Source organism: Carcharhinus amblyrhynchos, chromosome 8, assembly GCF_965287045.1.
Source record: "Carcharhinus amblyrhynchos chromosome 8, sCarAmb.v2.hapA, whole genome shotgun sequence".
NCBI lineage: Eukaryota > Metazoa > Chordata > Chondrichthyes > Carcharhiniformes > Carcharhinidae > Carcharhinus > Carcharhinus amblyrhynchos.
In genome coordinates this window covers 73,519,985-73,540,639 of record NC_137331.1, presented here as the reverse complement: position 1 = coordinate 73,540,639, position 20,655 = coordinate 73,519,985, and the positions used below count along the sequence as shown (strand labels likewise).

General features: G+C 41.4%; 1 protein-coding gene across 2 annotated transcripts in view; it reads right to left on the bottom strand.

The window, feature by feature from the left end:
• klhl14 (kelch-like family member 14) overlaps positions 1–20,655 on the bottom strand; it is a 148,277-nt gene that overhangs the window by 38,350 nt on the left and 89,272 nt on the right. For both annotated transcript variants that reach the window (XM_080194270.1, XM_080194271.1), the window contains exons 4-5: positions 12,139–12,228; positions 10,116–10,194 (exon numbers count right to left, since the gene is read on the bottom strand). In XM_080194270.1, coding sequence (XP_080050396.1) covers positions 10,116–10,194; positions 12,139–12,228 — 169 coding nt within the window. The remainder of the gene's footprint in view (positions 1–10,115; positions 10,195–12,138; positions 12,229–20,655) is intronic.

Genomic DNA, 20,655 nt, shown 5'->3' with positions numbered 1-20,655 from the left:
CCCCATTACAATGAGCACTTACTTTACATAGTAACTTTGATGTGGCACCTTGTTAAATATCTTTTGGAAATCTAAGTACAACACCAGAACAGGTTCCCCTTTCTCAATTTTACTTGTTACTTCCTCCAGTAAATTAGTCAAACTTGACTTCCCTTTCACTGCACTGCGATTTTCTAAGTACCCCGCAAAAATCTCCTTAATAGTAGTTTCCATCATTTTCCCTATTGTAGATGTTAAGTTAACTAACTGGTCTGTAGTTTTCTGCTTTCTATCTCCTTCCTTTCCTGAACAGAGGAGTAACATTTATTATTTTCCAATTTGATGGGACCCTTGTAGAATCTAGGAAATTTTAGAAAATTAAAATAAATGCATATACTATTTCAGCAGCCACTTCTTTTATGGTCCTCAGATAAAATCTATCAAAACCTGGGGACTTGTCAGCTTTCAGTTCTAATAATTTTCTCAATAGCTTTCCCTAGTGATTGTGATTGTAATCCTCCCTCTCTTTCACCTCCTGATTCACAGTTACTTCTAGAATATTACTGATATTCTCAACAGTAGAGACAGACACAAAATATCTGTTCCTTTCATCCCCCATTTCACTATTTTCCATTATTAATTCCCAGACTCACTCTCAAGAAGACTAACACTTTACTTTCACTTTTACTTTTTAAATACCTGTATAAACTTTTACCATCTGTTTTCATATTTCTACCTGGTTTTCTCATGTATTCTATTCCCCCCCCACCCCACTTTCTATTAATCTTTTGGACATTCTCTGCTGTTCTTTATATTCTATTCGTTCTTCTTGCCTGCCACTCATCTTTTGGAATTTCATGCTTTTTCTTTCAACTTGTTTCTATCTTTAACTTCCTTTGTTAGCGATGGATGGTGGATCTTCATAGTCCTTCATCCTCTCTAGAAAGTATCTTTTCTAAAATATTTCAAATGTCTGCCACTGCAGCTCTACTGACCTATTCCTTAACCTACTTTTCCAGTTCACTATACTATACTCTTTATACATCTATGGCCGTGCGGCCAAATACCCCTCCAATTCGATTTTCAAGTTTGCTGACAACACCACCGTAGTGGGTCGGATCTCAAACAAAGACAAGACAGAGTACAGGGATGAGATAGAGAATCTGGTGAACTGGTACGGCAACAATAATCTCTCCCTCAATGTCAACAAAATGAAGGAGATTGTCATCGACTTCAGGATGTGTAAAGGAGAACATGCCCCTGTCTACATCACCGGGACAAAGTAGAAAGGGTCGAGAGTTTCAAGTTTTTAGGTGCCCAGATCACCAACAGCCTCTCCTGATCCCCTCATGTCGACATTACAGTTAAGAAAGCCGACCAATGCCTCTACTTTCTTAGAAGACTAAGGAAATTTGGCATGTCAGCTACGACTTTCACTAACTTTTACAGATGCACCATAGTAAGCATTCTTTTTGGTTGTATCATAGCTTGGTACAGCTCCTGCTCTGCCCAAGACCACAAGGAACTACAAAAGCTTGTGAATGTAGCCCAATCCATCATGCAAACAGCCTCTCATCTATTGACTCTGTCTGAACTTCCCACTGCCTCAGCAAAGCAGCCAGCATAATTAAGGACCCCACACACCCCGGACATTCACTCTTCCACCTTCTTCTGTCAGGAAAACGATACAAAAGTCTGAGGTCACATAGCAACCGATTTATAAACAGCTAATGTCAGACTTTTGAATGGACTTACCTTGCATTAAGTTGAACTTTCTCTACACCCTAGCTATGACTGTAACACTACATTCTGCACTCTCTTGTTTCCTTCTCAATGAACGGTGTGCTTTGTCTGTATAGTGCACAAGAAACAACAGTTTTCACTGTATGCTAATACACGTGACAATAATAAATCAAATCAAAGCAAATCAAAATCAGCTCAGTCTTCATGACTTCACGTGTTTCTTTAAGCTTAAAATGCTCATCTTAGGCCCACATTTCTCTCCCTCAAACTCACTGAAATTCAATTATATTATGATCACTGCTACCTAGGGATGCCTTCACAATCAGGTCATTAATTAAGCCTGTATCATCACACATTATCCAATCTCATTCGGCCTGCTCTCTGGTTGGCTCTAGAACATGCTGCATTAATTTTATTTGTGCAATACATATATAGATTGAAATCACCCAAGATTATCACCTTGCCTTTCTCACAAATTTCCATTATTCCTCCCACGTACCCCACCTTACAGTATGATTACTCCTGTGGAACGTATAAACAGTTGCCTCATGTGATTTCTTACCACTGCTACTTCTCATCTCTACTCAAACTCATTGTACAACTTGGTGATCAAGGTCGAGGTCATTGATATGTATTCGGGAGAGCAGGGGTCCTGACATCGATCCCTGGGAATTCCACTACAAACCCTCCAGTCTGAAAGCTAACTGCTAATTACCAATCTGTTTTCATTTAACCAATTTTACATACAAACATGCAAATTAGGAACAGTGTTAGGCCACTTGACCCTTCAAACCTGCACCATTAAATAAGAACATGTCTGATCTTATCTTAATGTCATTTCCACATTCCTGTTTAACCTGGTCAGCTTTCAGCTCCTTGCTTATCAAGAATCTAGTTATCTCTGCCTTAGAGATATCCAAAAACTTTGCCTTCACCATCTTTTGAGGAAGACAATTCCAAAGACTTACAATTCTGTGAGAGAAAGAAAAATCATTTTTTTCTGATTCCTTCCTGAAATAGGACAAATATTTTACACAGTAGTCCAGGCATGGCTTCACTAGTGCCCTATATAACTAAAGCATAACCTCTCTACCTTTGTATTCAATTCCCCTTGCAATAAACAACAACATTCTATTGGCTTCCCTAATCACTTCCCGTACCTGCATGCTATTTTTTGAGATTCATACACGAGGACACTCAGATCTCCCTGCATCTTAGAGCTCTGCAATCTCTTCCTATTTAGGTAATAAGCTTATTTTTCATTCTTCCTGCCAAAATGGACAATTCCACATTCTCCTGTATTATGCTCCATTTGTGATGTGGGTATGCTGGCGTTGGACTGGCGTAAACACAGTAAAAAGTCTGACAACACCAGGTTTTAGTCCAACCTATTTATTTGATAATATACTCACAAGCTTTCGGGTTAGCCCCTTCGTCAGGTGAATGGAGAGTTCTGGCCTCAGACAGAGCATATAAAGCACAGACAGTTTAGAGATTACTGATTAGAATGCGAATCCTTACACCTAACCTGCTGTTCAAGACCTGAAGTGGCTGATAATGTGAGTGGAAGGAGCACTGATCACAGGTTAAAGAGATGTGTATTGTCTCCAGACAGTACAGTAAGTGAGGTTTTGCAAACCCAGGCAAGTCACGGGGGTTACAGATAGTGCGACATGATCTTGGGTTCATGTCGCACTATCTGTAACCCCCGTGACTTGCCTGGGTTTGCAAAACCTCACTTACTGTACTGTCCGGAGACAATACACATCTCTTTAACCTGTGATCAGTGCTCCTTCCACTCACATTATCAGCCACTTCAGGTCTTGAACAGCAGGTTAGGTGTAAGGATTCGCATTCTAATCAGTAATCTCTAAACTGTCTGTGCTTTATATGCTCTGTCTGAGGCCAGAACTCTCCATTCACCTGACGAAGGGGCTAACCCCGAAAGCTTGTGAGTATATTATCAAATAAATAGGTTGGACTAAAACCTGGCGTTGTCAGACTTTTTACTGTGTTTATGCTCCATTTGTCAGATCATGGTCCATTGATTTAACCTCTGTATATCACTTTGTAGGCTCTTTGTGACCTCTTCACAACTTACTTTCCTACCCATATTTATGCGATCAGGAAATTTGGGAACCATATCTTTCCTCCTTTGCCAGTACTCCCACCCTCAACCACCACATCTCCTCCCACCCTCCCCTCACCAAACCTGGCCACTGCTCTAATAAAGGTGAGCCTTGCACTCATAACAGAGACTCAAAATGTACCTCTAATGGCAGCGCAGTCACAATTTACAAATAAGCCAAGGAAATTATTGAGATGGTCAACACAATTGCAAAGGTTACTGATGGGCGCTATCCCAGTGAAGTGCCAATATCGTTGACTGATAAAATTCAGGACCTATATGTTGAAAAACTGAAAGCGGTCTTTTTTCAGAACTTGCACCTACTATGATATGAGCAAAGTTGTTCTGTTGAAACAATTTAAGTTACCACATTTTTGTGTGAGTTTTTGGATCTTCGGGCAAACAAACAAGATAAATAAGAAGTGATATTAGGCTCCATAGAATTTAACATCAGTTGTGAATTAAGCAGGCTGGTCATACATACCAGGAACTGTGACTACTATGATGCATTCTATTAGCTCACAAAGCTGTCTGATTGTTGTCACTATTTTATTCTGATCATCCCATTCATCTTAATTTTTACCCTGCTGGAACACATTACATCACCTTCCAAGAATACCAGTTTTTATTTGTTTGACAGATACAGCCCAATACAATCTCCTTGTTGAAACATGCTCCACATCTGTACACAGTCCACCCTTTTTCCTGCCTGTATTCATTCATCAGCATCAATTCTCAGCATTGTACAGAAAAGTTGACTAGACAGTAGCCTTAGTATGACTAGCATGCACCAGATTAATCTCTGTACTCCACCAAAAACAATTCCAACTTTGAATTTCTTCCTTACATCTTCCATCACCCAACTGCTTTCTCTATTTTCTCATCAACAACTGTAAATTTCTTCATTTTCGTAATTCTATAATATGCCTCATGCTAGCAGCAAATCTTTAATCTTTGGGAAGCTGATGTTGATTCCGCACTCTGTTCCTTCAGCAACTGTTTCTTTTAGCCATCATGGAGGCAGTCATGAGAATTAAAAAATTTGCTTTGGGGCATATTCAGGCTAAATAATTTTAAGTAACAAACCAAAGTGGTCAGTTGGCTTTGGATGAGCGTTTTCAATTATAGAACAAAAAAGACAAGTGACAAACAAAACTTTCCTTCTGTACTTGTCAAACATATTTCCTTTGATGGAGTGGGTTTATCCAACAGACTCTGAAATTGATTCCTAATTGCAACCAAGCCGACCCATAAGAGGTGCTGAGAAAGACAGTTACATTTAGGAGTTCTCTGCTTCTGCCTCCCTACATTTCATAGTTTCTCCATCCACATACACTGTTGGAGTCCAATTTAAATATATTAATTAAGTATTCCACCTCTTCAAAGATGATGGATTAAGATCCCCACATCCATCCCAGTCCCTCAACTTCATGTCATTGAGCTTTGTTAATATGGAGGACCTAGCTGATGAACTGAACATTATGTGTAGTTCCCTGAATATCCACTGTGTGTTGCTGTGGCTTGTACATTTCAGAGCAGCAATGAATCAACACTATAATCAGTCAACTAATTTCAGCAATTATACTAATCCCTGACTAAGATAGATATGATGTAGATATGCCGGCGTTGGACTGGGGTAAACACAGTAAAAAGTCTGACAATACCAGGTTTCAGTCCAACCAGTCCAATTGGTTGGACTGAAACCTGGTGTTGTCAGACTTTTACTAAGATAGATATGACACAGTCGTGGAAAATGGTTAATTAGATAAGAACTTTTAAAGTAAAAATATTTTTATTTGTCTGTCTAATATCATGTCCAGAATGTTAGCCTGTAAATTTCTGAAAAAGGTGGACACTTCACTTCTAAAAAGCAGAAATTTACCTAGACACATGATGGAGTTCAGGGGGATCAGATGACTTCCCCTCCTTATCTGAGATAAAACAAGGGACTGTCAAAGTTGGAAGTAACCTACTTGTATGGTCAGAACATTAAAATGTAAACAACCTCTTAGGCATTCCTTTGTAAAAACATTAAAAATGCACCAGATCTCCCCTGCAGGCTTAACAGTCATTATTCCCTCAGTTATTGAAATTCAACAAAATCGGTGTGAGAAAAACCACTTCATCACACGAGGGTGCAAATGGCCGAGATTCAAATCTCCCACTGTGTGTCAGTACTGACATCGTTAGTAGACAATGAGAACCTATATGATGGTGACAGAAATCAGCTCACTGTAAGAAACACCTAATGAATTTTCATTTTGAGCAGCAAGTCAATCAGCCAGTCTGGGGGACAGAGACCACAGAGGGAAGAAATCCTACCCAGCAAAAGGAAGGACCTGGGTTTGATTCTTGGCTTGGGTCACTGTCTGTGTGGAATTTGCACATTCTCCTCGTGTCTGCGTGGGTTTCCTCCACGTGCTCCGGTTTCCTCCCACAGTCCAAAGATAAGCGGGTTAGGTTGATTGGCCATGCTAAAATTACCTCCTTGTGTCCTGAGATTCATAGATTAGAGAGATTAGCGGGTAAGTATGTAGGGATATGGGGGTAGGGTCTGGATGAGATTGTGGTTGGTACAGATTTGATAGGCCAAATGGCCTCTTTCTGCATTGTAGGGTTTCTATGATTCTATGACCCAGCAGGCAGAGGAAGTGGGGCTATCCTTTTCACCTATAGGTTTACAGAACCAAACCAGAAACTACTATTGTCAGCAGTCAGCCACGTGAATTCATTGCCAGAAACGTCCAATCTCCATTGCCTTCAATGAACCAAAAGAGAATGATCAGGCCTGCAATATTTCCAGCTTTATCTTGAAAACGAAGGCCTGTAACCTTCTTTGCTCCCCAGTGCTGGATTTGGGAGTACACCAAAGATGCGCTGGGGAATCCTTCTTGGAAGTTCCTAGGTAAGAGTTTACCCGGCAATTGTCCAGTCAGGCTAACTTCCAATGGACAACCAACCAATTTAAATCGCTAACTTTGGATGGCACTGCCATTTTTAACCTAATAGTTATTCTGAAAGAGTTAGAAGAAATAAAAATGTAAATATTTTTAAGACCTGAACTGAGACCTGCACTAAACACCCTCAACACATGAGTCGCAAAAACCCAGCTTGCAGGTGCAGCAGGTGGTCAGGAAGGCGAATGGGATGCTGGCCTTCATAGCGAGGGGGATTGAATATAAAAGTAGGGAGGTCTTGCTGCAGCTGTATAGGGCATTGGTGAGGCCGCAGCTGGAGTACTGTGTGCAGTTTTGGGCGCCGCACCTGCGCAAAGATATTTTGGCCTTGGAGGGAGTGCAGAGGAGGTTTACTAGGCTGATGCCGGAGTTGAGGGGGTTGAGCTATGAGGAGAGGCTGAATAAACTGGGCTTGTACTCGTTAGAGTTTAGAAGAATGAGGGGAGATCTCATTGAGACGTATAAGATGATGAATGGGATGGATAGGATAGAGGTGGAGAGACTCTTCCTGCTCAAAAAAGAAAGTAGGACTAGGGGGCACAGCCTCAAGATAAAAGGGGGGCGGTTTAGAACGGAGTTGAGGAGGAACTTCTTCACTCAAAGGGTGGTGAATCTCTGGAATTCTCTGCCCGTTGAAGTGGTGGAGGCTGCCTCGCTAAATATTTTTAAGACGCGGGTTGATGGGTTTTTGATAAGAGAGGGGATTAAGGGTTATGGGGAGAAAGCGGGAAAGTGGAACTGAGCAGCGACAGATCAGCCATGATCTTATTGAATGGCGGGGCAGGCTCGAAGGGCTAGATGGCCTACTTCTGCTCCTATTTCTTATGTTCTTATGTTCACCCCTGGCTCAGCACCCAATCCCAATGGTATTCATCTGCATGAGATTCCCCACCCATCCCTCAATCTGACCCTCCCAAGCCTGACCAGGCCAGACAACCCCCCCAGCTGACCTGGCCCCACCACCCTGACCCACACCTCTGATATCCAACTCCTCACCCAATGTCTGGCTCCTCCCCCCCAACAAGGTCTAACTCCCCCCACCCTGCCACACACAGGTATCCAACTCCCCGCACCCTAATACCCAACTCACCTCCCTTCACCGTCTGGATCCCTTCAATGTCCAACTCCTCCCTGATGTCTGACTTCCTCCACCTCCAATATCTGGCTGACCCCCTTACCCCATGTCTGGCTTCCACCACCCCACCACCCCACCCCACCCCCCCAGTGTCCGACTCGCCTCAATGTCTGATATCCTCCCCCCAAACCCACACCAATGTCGGATCCTGCCACTGCTGAGGCCTGAACCCCAACACCCACATCCTATTAATTTACCATAGAAGCTTATCCTCCCTGTAGTCTGAAATTTTCAATGGCTTCTTTAAACTCACCTGTTTTATGGCAGCTATTCCACCTTCACTCCACTTCTTTCATACTTCACTACTTGAGCCTGGGAAGTGCTCAGATGCTTGAGTTTCACCTAGCTTGAGTCAGGAAGGTCAGGCAAGACAGGCGCTTTAGAATTTACGCGCAGGTAATTTGGGCACAGTGACAATCCGTCACTGATTAACACTCGGGGGGGAGATATAGCCAATAAGTAAAAATGACATTTTGGACTCTTGAAAACAAGTGCAGTCAACTGATGCTTCTAGTTTCACTCTTTCTGCAGTTACAAATTGCGGGTGATTCTCCGATCTTGTCATGCCTGGCGCATATTGCGCAGATGCCGGAGAATAACGTCTGGGCCTATAAATCAGCTTTGCACCTGGCATGGAACAGTTTGCAATCATCCCGCCCCTTTCCGGTGATGCAGTACGGTGTGCAAATCACCAGTCTCCAAAAAAGTGACTGTGGAACGCACCCGTGAGATTGGCGCAGATCACTCCTGTTTTCACACCATTATGATGCTAGTCATTTTTTGGGACAATCCCCCCATTGGGTGAAGTTTTATGCTGGTGGGATTTTACGATCCAGTCAAAGTCAATGGAATTTTTAATGGCTCGCCATAATTTATGGTCCCACCTGCACCACGGCTGGGCTGTAATATTCCACCCATGTGTAAAGTACTTTGGAACATTTCTGGGCAACATGATAAGATGCTTATGTAGTTTCTTTCTTTTTGTCATCACTTTGCCATTTCATTTTTTAATCATACAAATTAAGTAAACTGGGAGGTGTAGTAAATAGAAAGGTCATTTCAGCAACATACTCACCTAGTAAAGTATACGCTAAAATGATCAAACAGCTCAATTTCATGTCATAGTAATTTAGTTTGTGCAGTTTAGTGTCTCAGTTTTAATCAAGCATCCAACACATTTTCATTAGTATGTTTTAAGTATATTAAACTATAATTTGAACATGACCATCTCCCCACATCTAAACAATTGTCATAGAAGAAGACACATTATATGATATACAGATCAGATTTGCTACTTTATCAGAATGATTCCCATATCCATTCTCCCAGTTTATCTTAAATTTTATTTTCTGGAATGAGTATATATCCACTATTCTATACCTGGAATTTCAAATTACAATGATTAATTTTCATTAATTTGAAGTCCAACTTTCTTAATGCTATCCCAAAACAAATTCATTTACTCACTCACTCTCACACTCACTCACTCTCACACTCACTCGCACACTATAAGTACCAAAGCTCCAGCAGACCAACGAAAAAGATCTTGGATTGGGCAATAATTAAAGAATGTGGACATTGAACTGGTCAATATTCCAAGCATGCCATCATTGTTTACACACATTTGTCTGCAGAACGCAAGATTGGTTTGACCTACATTCTGCAAATGTAGATTTTAGATTGGGCTGGAGACTAAAAATACAGACCTCAGATTGGGTGGTAATCGGAACTCAGTGATTAAAGTGAACAACAGTTCAAGAAGATGAAAAGGTTTGCATGACATTGCAATGCAAAAAGAAGCAGACTGAACAATAACCTTTGATGCAAACTTAGAGTGACTTGGTGAGGGTAGCAACTGAATGATACAAAGTTGGAGTGGACCCTCTCAGAATATAAACTTAGTATGAATGATGACCTAGAAATTTAGAGATGAAGCAGGCAGCTAAGGAGACCTTGAGTTGGATTAGACAGCAAACCAAAAATGTCACCTTTTGTATTTAACAGTAATTCACTTATGATTTCCAAATAAGTTTTGTTAATTTATCATCAATCAGCTTGTGGCAAATGTACTTACACATATATCTACAAAGGTCCAATGATGTACTTTAAGCTGAACTCCTCAGTTGTGTGTGATATTAAAATAAAACATTTCTGAAATATCATAAAGTATTACCTTTCTTGCATAGGTGGGAGTTGTATCCAGCTGTTAAATCTAGGATCATACCGGCTAACAAAATTAGTGCTGTGTTTCCCTGTTTAAAACAAAATTAGTGAATTAAACATGTTTCAGAGATAAATGCTCAGATAGTTTTGAACAAAAACATTTCTGTTGTATCTTCAATATCCCATTAATCTTCCAGTGTTTAGCTAAAAAGAGCAACTCTCAGACTAAGCTTGATTGAATGATTTCTGGAGTTTAAAAGCAATTCGGTGTTACTCAAAACATTGATGTTAATCTCATTGCCTAAGGAATATCTAAGCAACTAGCAAAAAAGTTATACATTCTCTCTTGTACGTTCATAATTAATTTACAGATGGTGGCTTTTACTCTCTTACTCTTTTACTCAGGCAATAGAAAGCTGTACTTTTTCAGTCTAAGTCACAATTTCTCAAAGTTGTCTTTTATGCCCAATGAACACAAGGGGAGCACACAAAATTCATCTTTGTCTGACAGCATCTGTGGAGAGAGAATATAGTCAACATTTCGAGTCAGGATGACCCTGACTTGAAACACTGTGTTCTATTCCCTCTTAGATGCTGTCAGGCCTGCTGAGATTTTCCAGCATTTTCTGTTTTTGTTTTAGATTCCAGCAACTGCAGTATTTTGTCTTTAATTTCACCTTTGTGTCCATTTGTGACCAACAACCAATCATCCTTGCTTCTATGGTGCAATTTTGTTGCTAAAGGTTGGAAGTTTACAACCTTCTGGTTTTTAAACCAGCCAGATCTGTCCCTTTCCTCTACAACAAGTGATCTATTATTGTGAGCAATGTCCCCTCTCACTTCTGTAATTAGTGCATGTATGATTTGTTTCAGTGCACAGACCTTCTGAAAATTTATGTGTGGCCACACATGAATGCGTCAATTTCTCTGCATGGCCTAAACTTCCAGGTTGCCCAGCTGCCCAGATTTGAGGGAACAGTGGTGGTAAGATACAGCCTGAAATTTTCGATCTACTGTTCCCTGAAAGTTCCCCTCACAAGCATTTTCATGTTAAGCACAGTTTTAAAATGCCAGTGCTTTGCTTTTCTTTTTTAAAGTAAAGTTTATTTATTAGTCACAAGTAGGCTTACATTCATACTGCAATGAAGTAACTGTGAAAATTCCCCCAGTCGCCACACTCTGCACCAGTTTGGGTACACTGAGGAAGAATTTAGCATGGCCAATGTAACTAAACAGTCTTTCAGACTGTGGGAGGAAACTGGTGCATGTGGAGGAAACCCACGCAGACACGGGGAGAATGTGCGGACTCCACACAGACAGTGACCCAAGCCAGGAATCAAACCCGGGTTCCTCGCACTGTGAGGCAACAGTGCTAACCACTGTGCCACCATGCCACCCACCCAGCATACCTAGGAAGGAAGGCAATATCCATCTTGTTATTGTAAAAGCTGCTCCTGCATTTAGCAAGAGGGCTGCTTATCAACACTTTAAATCAAACTGTCCTTTTCAGCAGCACTGGTGAACTAAGACCTAGGGTGGGATTCTCCAATCTCATTTGTACCCTGATTATTGTATTTTATAGCCATTGCTGCTAGTAGCGAGAATGGAGAATTTGGCACTCTGCCAAAACTCCATTAACTGCAGCAGCACTGGAGAATCCCAGCTGCAGATTAAGGTTTCTGGCAATTGACTGCACAATCAATTGTTACTCTAAACTGGAACCTAAAACTGGAATCTTTCTTCACGTTAAGTCAGGCAGAGAGGCATAATAAAAACATCTTAAATATATTGCTCAGTAAAACTAAAATTACAGTAAGGAGAAAAACTAAAACTAACTTAGATTACAAGGTAAGTGGCTCCACAACTGTCCATGATTTTTGACAACTTTTATTTTACTTCATCACTTGTCCCAGGGATGCCAGATTCCAACATTAAAGTATGTAATAAATGTAATTTTAATGATGTTTATTTAAAAAAAATGTTGATACAGGCCTTTGAACTGAAGTGTGAAGTATTATGCAGTATGGTATTACCGTTTGGGTTCCATTGGTCTTCTCCTCCTAGTACAAATAAGAAGTTTTCTACTTCCACAACGCAGTGATGGGCGCTGTTATAAGGCATTACTGAAATAAAGAACAAAAACATCTTCACTGTGCAGTTTTATTATGGGTTCAGTATGGACAATTATTAGTTTCAGTAATCAGCCAGGCAAGCTTACTGGAGGCACTGCATTTTCGCATTGTATTTCTCACAGAGAAATGGTGTAATGTCAGATTTGTGTGCTTGATATTTAGAAACATTGGAAATTTTTGGATGGCGGTGTCTTGTTTTGGGGAGGCACTCAACTTTAGATGTGACTGTGTTGTATTTTAGGCTTTCTCCAAAGAGGTTCGACCTTACTGCCAGCTGAACAATTGAGGCTGGACAGGAAACGGTCCTTATTTGGCCATTAATTGACCACTTAAGTGCCTCAATTGGGGCAACAGCAGGCTTTCTGTGCAAGACCTTGCTTGTCTGAGCGTATAATTGTTGCATGGTTGGGGTGGAGGGCACCTGGACAGAACCCCACCTCTTCAACTGTACACTCCCCTTCCCCATCCCCACCACCTAAAAACCAACCAGTGGGGGAGCATACAATTCTACCCACTGTAAACGTATAGCTACTAAATGTATAGCCCAATTACACCAAAAAGGAATACTTAGTGGAATAATAGAACCAATACTGAGTGGAATAATAAAACCAATGGGGAAAACCTGTAAATGCTGGCAGAATAAAGAAATAAATCTATATCTTGGATTCTGATCTTACACCAGATTGAAATCTTGGAAAATAAGAAAGCCCCTTAATGTGGATAAACAAATTATAGAATTTCTGTCAGAGTTTCCAGCAGTGGAGTGCCAGAAGCTCTGAAGAAATTCCCAGTGATACTTGTCTAAGTATTCCCCAGAACTCTCAGGACCAGGAAAAGGACAAATAAACTACGCCACACGCATCAAATGCCTTGCTTAGCATCAGTTCTGTTTTCTGGGAGCTAAGTAAGCAACACACTGGCCAGAATTCTCTGACATTGTGTGGCCCGCCTCCACTGCCAATGAAAAAGGAGAATTTGGTGCTCATCTAAATTTCCATTCACAGCAGTGGGGCCGGAGGATCCCAACCACGGGTGAGGACGGAGATTTCGGCCCACTATCTTTTCACATCTGGAGTCGGTGTCTGAATTCAGCTTGAATTCACAGGATGAACAACTTATCATAGAATCATAGAATCCCTATAGTGCAGAAGAGATCATTCAACCCATCGAGCTTGCACTGATTCTGACAGAGTATTTTACCCAAGCCCTCTCCCCGCTCTATCCCTATAATCCCCATTTCCCATGGCCAATCCCATCTAATTTACACTTCTCTCTCTGATATCTATAAAATTGTGGAATGAACACGAGTCTAATGTCTAGTTGGCACATGTTGAGGGAGTTATTCAGTGATGTTTTAAAGTAGGCTGCTTTCGGAAATAGACAACAACACTGATGCACACTGCCTATTTCACTCCTAGTTTTAAATTGTTTCCATTTGCAAAGCTGACCACTTTGCGTCGTGATTTAGCCCAGGTCATTTTTGAAAATTAGAACATTTAGAAAGATCAAACTCTGAGGGATCCCCACTCAGTATTTCCCCCACTCTGACATAACTTTTTAAAAAGTATGCAATTCTCATTCTTCAGACATTTTTTATCCAGTCACAATGCTTGCCTTGTGTCTTCAGTTTTGAGTTTAATTACCACTCCTTCATATTGAACATTATTAAAAGCCTTTTAGAAGTTTAGCACAATTCCTGTCGAAGTAGCCAATTGGTTGCCTGCACTTGTAGTGGAGAAGTAACAGTGACTTGCAAGATGTTGCCTTGTTAACACTGGACTGGTGAGGGTGCCAAAGTGATATCCCAGTGCAACTCACTGACATGAGGCCTGCCAATATAGGAACAGGCCAGCCAGCAGGAAGGTAAATGTGATTGCGGAGGAGGATTTTCACTCCTCACACGCTTCTCCTGCCTCCACAAACATATTACAGCACAAAAGGAGGCCATTCTACCCATTGAATACATGCTGGTTCTCTGTAAAGCAATATGGACAGTTCCATTCCCCAAATCTTCCAATGCAGCCCTGCAAATCCAATTTCCTGTGAAATCAATGATCATCTCCCATTGTACCAGGCTGGCACACAGAGACTTCCAGATCATTATAACTGCATAAAAAGACTCTTCCTCACATCTTTCTATATTCCTTGCCAATAAAAAATTAAATCTGTGTCCCTAATTTGTGTACCATCAGCTAATAGGAACAGCTTTTCTGTGCCTACCTTACCTAAACCTGCAATAATTTTCCATCAAATCTCCCATAAACCTCATTTGTTGGAAGGAGAACAACCCTATCCTCTCCAATGTAGCCTTGTAGCCAAAATCCCTCATCCTGGAACCATTCACTATACCTCTCTGCACCCTTTTAGGATGTCCATATCCTTCCTAAAATGTGGTGACCAGAAATGGATGCAACATAATGAATTAATGTTAAGTATATAAATAGACAGTCTACATTATCAATGATGACCATCATATGACAAGAGTAAGTTGAGAGATATTCATTCATCATGAAGCCTGTTGCTAATGTGGAATGCTCAATAAAGATCAAGTTTACCAACAGTCTTGCTTCCAGCAGCCTCCATCAATCCTAACTCGGGAGAACATAAGAACATAAGAAATAGGAGCAGGAGTAGGCCATCTAGCCCTTCGAGCCTGCCCTGCCATTCAATAAGATCATGGCTGATCTGTCGTGGCCCAGTTCCACATTCCCGCCCTCTCCCCATAACCCTTAATCCCCTCTCTTATCAAAAACCCATCAACCGCTTCTTAAAAATATTTAGCGAGGTAGCCTCCACCACTTCAATGGGCAGAGAATTCTAGAGATTCACCACCCTTTGAGTGAAGAAATTCTTTCTCAACTTCGTTCTAAACCGCCCCCCCTTTATCTTGAGGCTGTGCCCCCTAGTCCTACTGTCCTTTCTGAGTGGGAAGAGTCTCTCCACCTCTATCCTATCCATCCCATTCATCATCTTATACGTCTCAATGAGATCTCCCCTCATTCTTCTAAACTCTAACGAGTACAAGCCTAGTTTATTCAGCCTCTCCTCATAGCTCAACCCCCTCAACTCCGGCATCAGCCTAGTAAACCTCCTCTGCACTCCCTCCAAGGCCAAAATATCCTTGCGTAAGTACGGCGCCCAAAACTGCACACAGTACTCCAGCTGCGGCCTCACCAGTGCCCTATACAGCCGCAGCAAGACCTCCCTACTTTTATATTCAATCCCCCTTGCTATGAAGGCCAGCATCCCATTCGCCTTCCTGACCACCTGCTGCACCTGCAAGCTGGGTTTTTGCGACTCATGCACAAGGACCCCGAGGGCCCTCTGCACCGTCGCCTGCTGCAGTTTTTCGCCACGTAAGTAATAATCCTTCCTACCATTATTCCTACCAAAGTGGACCACCTCGCACTTGCCAACATTAAATTCCATTTGCCATTTCCTGGCCCACTCGCCCAGCCTATCTAGATCCTTCTGTAGACTCTCCACACCCTCCGCACAATTTGCTGTTCCACCAATCTTGGTGTCATCAGCAAATTTCGACACCATACACTCGGTTCCCTCCTCCAGATCATCTATATAAATGAGAACCTCATGTAAGACACAGAATGATGACAACAGATGGTGACAGTGTAAAACATGATGAAAAAAGCCCCTAGTAAAAAGCCCCATGATTGGAAAAAGCAGCAAAAGAAACAGCTGAAGAACAAGGACAGCATGGGAAAACAACCATCAGAACTCAAAGAAAGGCTAGAGCAAAGAAAAGCCATGGAGAAAACAAGCCAAGAAGTGGAAGTATTGACATCATAGGTTTATCAGGTACAGAACCACTCTAGGACAAGCAGAGAAGCCCGACAAGTAACAGGTCAGTACCATTCTCTACACCATAGGCAGTAGTGCAGACAATGGAATAGTCAGACAGGCACAATCAAAGAGACAGGCATACAAAGAGGTATAAAAGCCTTCAACAAATGTTGCAATCTTAGTAGGAACACCATCATAGAAAGGGTTCGATAGACCTACCCAAAGACCAAGAGAGGGTTAGATTCTTTCATTAATGATTTATATTGACTGCTGAGAATGATGAATATGGAACCCTGAAAGATGAATTAATTTGGGATTGAACTGTTATGGAGCCTGAGGACAGACTTCAACACATTTTTTGCAGTCGAGGGAAGATGTAATGCAATCACAGGCTGTTCAGTTAACAAGGCACTCAGAAGTGAGAAAGCACAACTAAGAATTTATTTGAGGCAACAAAGAGACCTCATGGTGAAAGGCAGCTGATACAGTGCAGGCTGTAGGACACAGAAGAAGCAGCACATCTACTCAAAAGTATAGAAGAGTGCTGAGGGCGCATGAGCAGCCATTACTGACTGTTCTCCCTATGGCAGGAAAAGGTTACACTGGCATGAAGAATACCCCATCATAAATGCAGAGTGCCATCACTGTAAGAGGAGAGGCGTTTTCAATGTGTTTCTGCAGTAAGCTCCTAACACTAAAATTTAAGGAGAACCCAATCGAAGCATGTAACATTCAAGAAATTGAAGATTGAGAAAACAATGAAATGCCATTCTTGGGATAAATTACAGGATGAAATGAGAACTATTACAGCCAGACATTCTGGTCAAAGAACATAAAACAAACTTCAAAATTAGACATTAGAGCAGAAATTTCAATTCTTTCAGACATAGAAAAGGGCCTAACACAAGAATCCCTCTAGCCATCGAGCACAGTCCAGGAGGCATCAGGGGACTGGTTACTGCTGAACTTCAGTACAAAAGAAGAGAAATCACTAAAACCTTGCAAGTGATCCAAAACCAGGACAGTTCATTATTAAGCTTAAAAGCTTGCACACATTTACAATTCATCTATAAAGTGGAAGAATTTGGAAGCCAAGAAAAACCAAAAGAATTCAGGACTGAATTCTTAAGCCTATTTATAGGTCTTGAGAAGACTGAAACAAGTGTTCTTTGGTGGGAGAATCTTAAAAGACCATGTGAAATCCTCGAGAAAACCTGGCAGAAGATTTCCCATGAATTACAAAAGAAGAAACCACAAGTTTATTAGCAGGAAGACCAGCGTGCATCAAGCAAGAAACAAATGGACAAGTCTAAGCAAGTAAAACAACAAAGTAAAACGACACGTTGAACAAGAGGACATACATTTTGTCGGAGATGTGGGGCTGAATATTCCCCTCCTGCCAACCACAGCAATCGTAGCGGGCAATGGGCAGATCGTGTTGACCTCGGGTGGGATTTTCAGGTCAAGGGGTGAATAAAATCTGCCCGTGGAATCCGATACTCATTGATTACAAATTTTCCAACAGCAACAACAGAGGTTAAGTCAAATTTGAAAGGCACAAAAAACAGATGAAGGATGTGCTCAAATTTGGGAATACTATAAAAAAGGATGGCCAGAATATGTTTTAAATAATCTAAACCTGAAGCAGTACTCTGAGCAATAAAGATATCTCAGTTTTGAGGATGGCTTGTTGATTGATGATGACCTGTCATACCTAGAATCAATGTGGAGATGCCGGCGTTGGACTGGGGTAAGCATAGTCAGAAGTCTCACAACATCAGATTAAAGTCCAACAGGTTTATTTGGCAGCAAAATAAACTGTCCAACGCCGGCATCTCCACATCATGGCAAACATCGACACCGCAAACTACCGGCTCCAAGTGGAGACGAACTCCAAGAAGTTTGCGCAGTGAACACAAGTCCTCACTTACCTGATGAAGGAGCAGTACTCCGAAAGCTTATGCTGCCAAATAAATCCGTTGGACTTTAACCTGGTGCTGTGAGACTTCTTACTGTGCATATCTAGAATCCTCAGAATTATGATCCTTCAGAGAATACACCAGGGACACATGTATCGCTAGAGCACAAAATTCTGTCTCGTCGCCAGGGATCTCAAAATCATAGGAGGAAATGATTTTGAGTTGCATCACTGTGCAATCCATCACCAGGAGCAATGGGAAGCACTGATCCTTGTTTCCATCCAGACTGTGGGAACATCTCGTGGATTTTATTCAGCTCAAGAAGGAAATATTTGACAGAGTGCCAACTATTATTCCAGATGGATGAGCTTAAACGTCTTCATGCAAGCAGTCTTTGAATTACTAAAGAAATGTTTGTGACTAATGGCATTTAAGATCTCGTCATTTCAGAGAAGGCATTCCATGGTACCTTCCCCAGAGCAAAGTTTGCAAATGAATGTTATAAGCAGTTCACAGAAGCCTATGGATTTGTCCACAAGCTGATGGAGAGGCTGAAATGGGAGTAAGAACAGTAAAAGTCAATGGTAACCATCAGGATGTTGATAGTGGGGGATTCAGTGACGGTAAAACCATTGAATGTTAAGAAGAAATGATTAGATCCTCTCTTGATGGAGATAAACATTGCCTGGCATTGTGTGGTGTGAATGTTAATTGCCACTTATCAGCCTATTCCTAGATACTGCCCTAATCTTGCTGCGTTTGGGCATGGACTACTTCAGCATCTGAGAAGTGGCAAATGGTGCTGTACATTGTGCAATCATTAACAAACATCCCCACTTTGAACCTTATGATAGAAGAAAGGTTATTAATGAAGCAGCCGAGGACAATACCCTGTGGAACAGTAGTGTCCAGGAACTGAGATGATTGACCTCCAACAGCCACAACCATTGTCCTTTGTGCGGGGTATGACTCCAACCAGAGAGCTTTCCCCCCTTATTCCCAATGACTCCAGATTTGCTAGGGCTCCTTGATGCCACACTTGGTCAAATGCAGCCTTGATATCAAAGGCAGTCACTCTCCCCTCACTTCTCGTAAAATAATACGAAGTTACACTCACCTAATTTGGAGTTCAGGAAGGAAATTCACCAATCAGTGGAGGCTGAAAGAAGTAGTATAAGAACCACCTATTTTCTCCTGTGTCCCGGGTTCCCACCTGAACCAAATTCCCAACTCCTCAATCTATGTCTCACTCACACCAACTTCTGTGTCCAGGCTTCTCTTAATGCTATCGGACAGATTTCTTAAAGTGTGTCCTTATGGATGGTGCATTTTGGCTGCCATCTCCTGCAAATCATGTTGCAGTACTTTGCTCTGGGGAGGGTACTGTGGAATGCCAAATGAAGTATCTCCCTCCACAATCAGGGAGGTCATGGCATAGTGCTATGGTAATGCTCTTGGGGAACTGGGTTTGAATCTCACCATGGCAGACGGTAGAATTTGAATTCAATAAAAAAATCTGGAATTAAAAGTGTAATGATGACCATCAAACCATTGTCACAAAAACCCACCCGCGTCGCTCACGTCCTTTACTGAAGAAAACCTGCTGTCCTGATCTGGCTGCGTTGACATGTGACTCCAGACCCACAATAATTTGATTGATTCTGAAACAGCTTAGTGTTTCCCCCGAATGAATGAAATGGTAGCTTACTCACCTTTGATGATTAAACAATGGATTTGGATGCTGTAATGCTCCAGGTAGGCAGGAAAGAGTAACTAATGCCACAACTAGATCCACTATGGAATGGCGAAGCAGGATTGAGAGACCAAAGGCTTTATCCTGCTCCTACTTCCCATCTTATATTCACTCGCAGGCTTAATTTTCCACCTACTTTTTGCATACAACATACCTGCCAGGTTTTCGGTAATGTATTACACCATTCAGTCATTATGAAGGCTGTTTTTAGTTTTTACCCACTTAAAACAAATTTTAGAAAAATGTTGAAGAAATCCATTAATCAGTCTTTATAAAGGTGATATAAATTTCTGTCTCCATATGCACCAACATTTACCATTAAAGTTCTCCATAATTCAGTGTCAGAACTCCAGGTTTTCCACTTCAGTTTCTTATCTTTTAAATTTGAAATGCTTTTTTTCACCTTAGCCTTCTTCTCCTTTTATTCGCACAATTCAAACAAAAACTTAATCCTCCCTGCCTGAGCTCATGTCGGTACACCTTTACCAGTGACATTTTTGATCTAGCCACTAGGAGGTGTAGGAGACTGGCCTGAGGCAACTCGTGCACTGAAATTCCTTTCAGTCCTGTGAGGAAGTGCTCAGCAATGTCCACTTAATTAATGGTGTTGAGAACTCAGGGTATGGGGCACAACACACTCAAACAATAATCTATCTCTCTACTATAAAACAGATCCGGATCAAAAAAAAACTCTTCTCACCAGATCCATTTTAAAGTTCTTGTCTTTTTTTTGAAAACCATTCAGTCTGTGTAATGTAAATGTCAGCCCATTTTGTGTATTATTATGCATATGTAGAAAATCACTGAAACTTTACTGTATTTTAATAGCTGAAAATGGCAGTTAATAAATTATTCAATTGCAAAACATTACAGTAGCAAATGAATGATTACTCAAATAATTAGATGACTGCACTCCCAATGTATTTATTGTACACATGAAAGTTA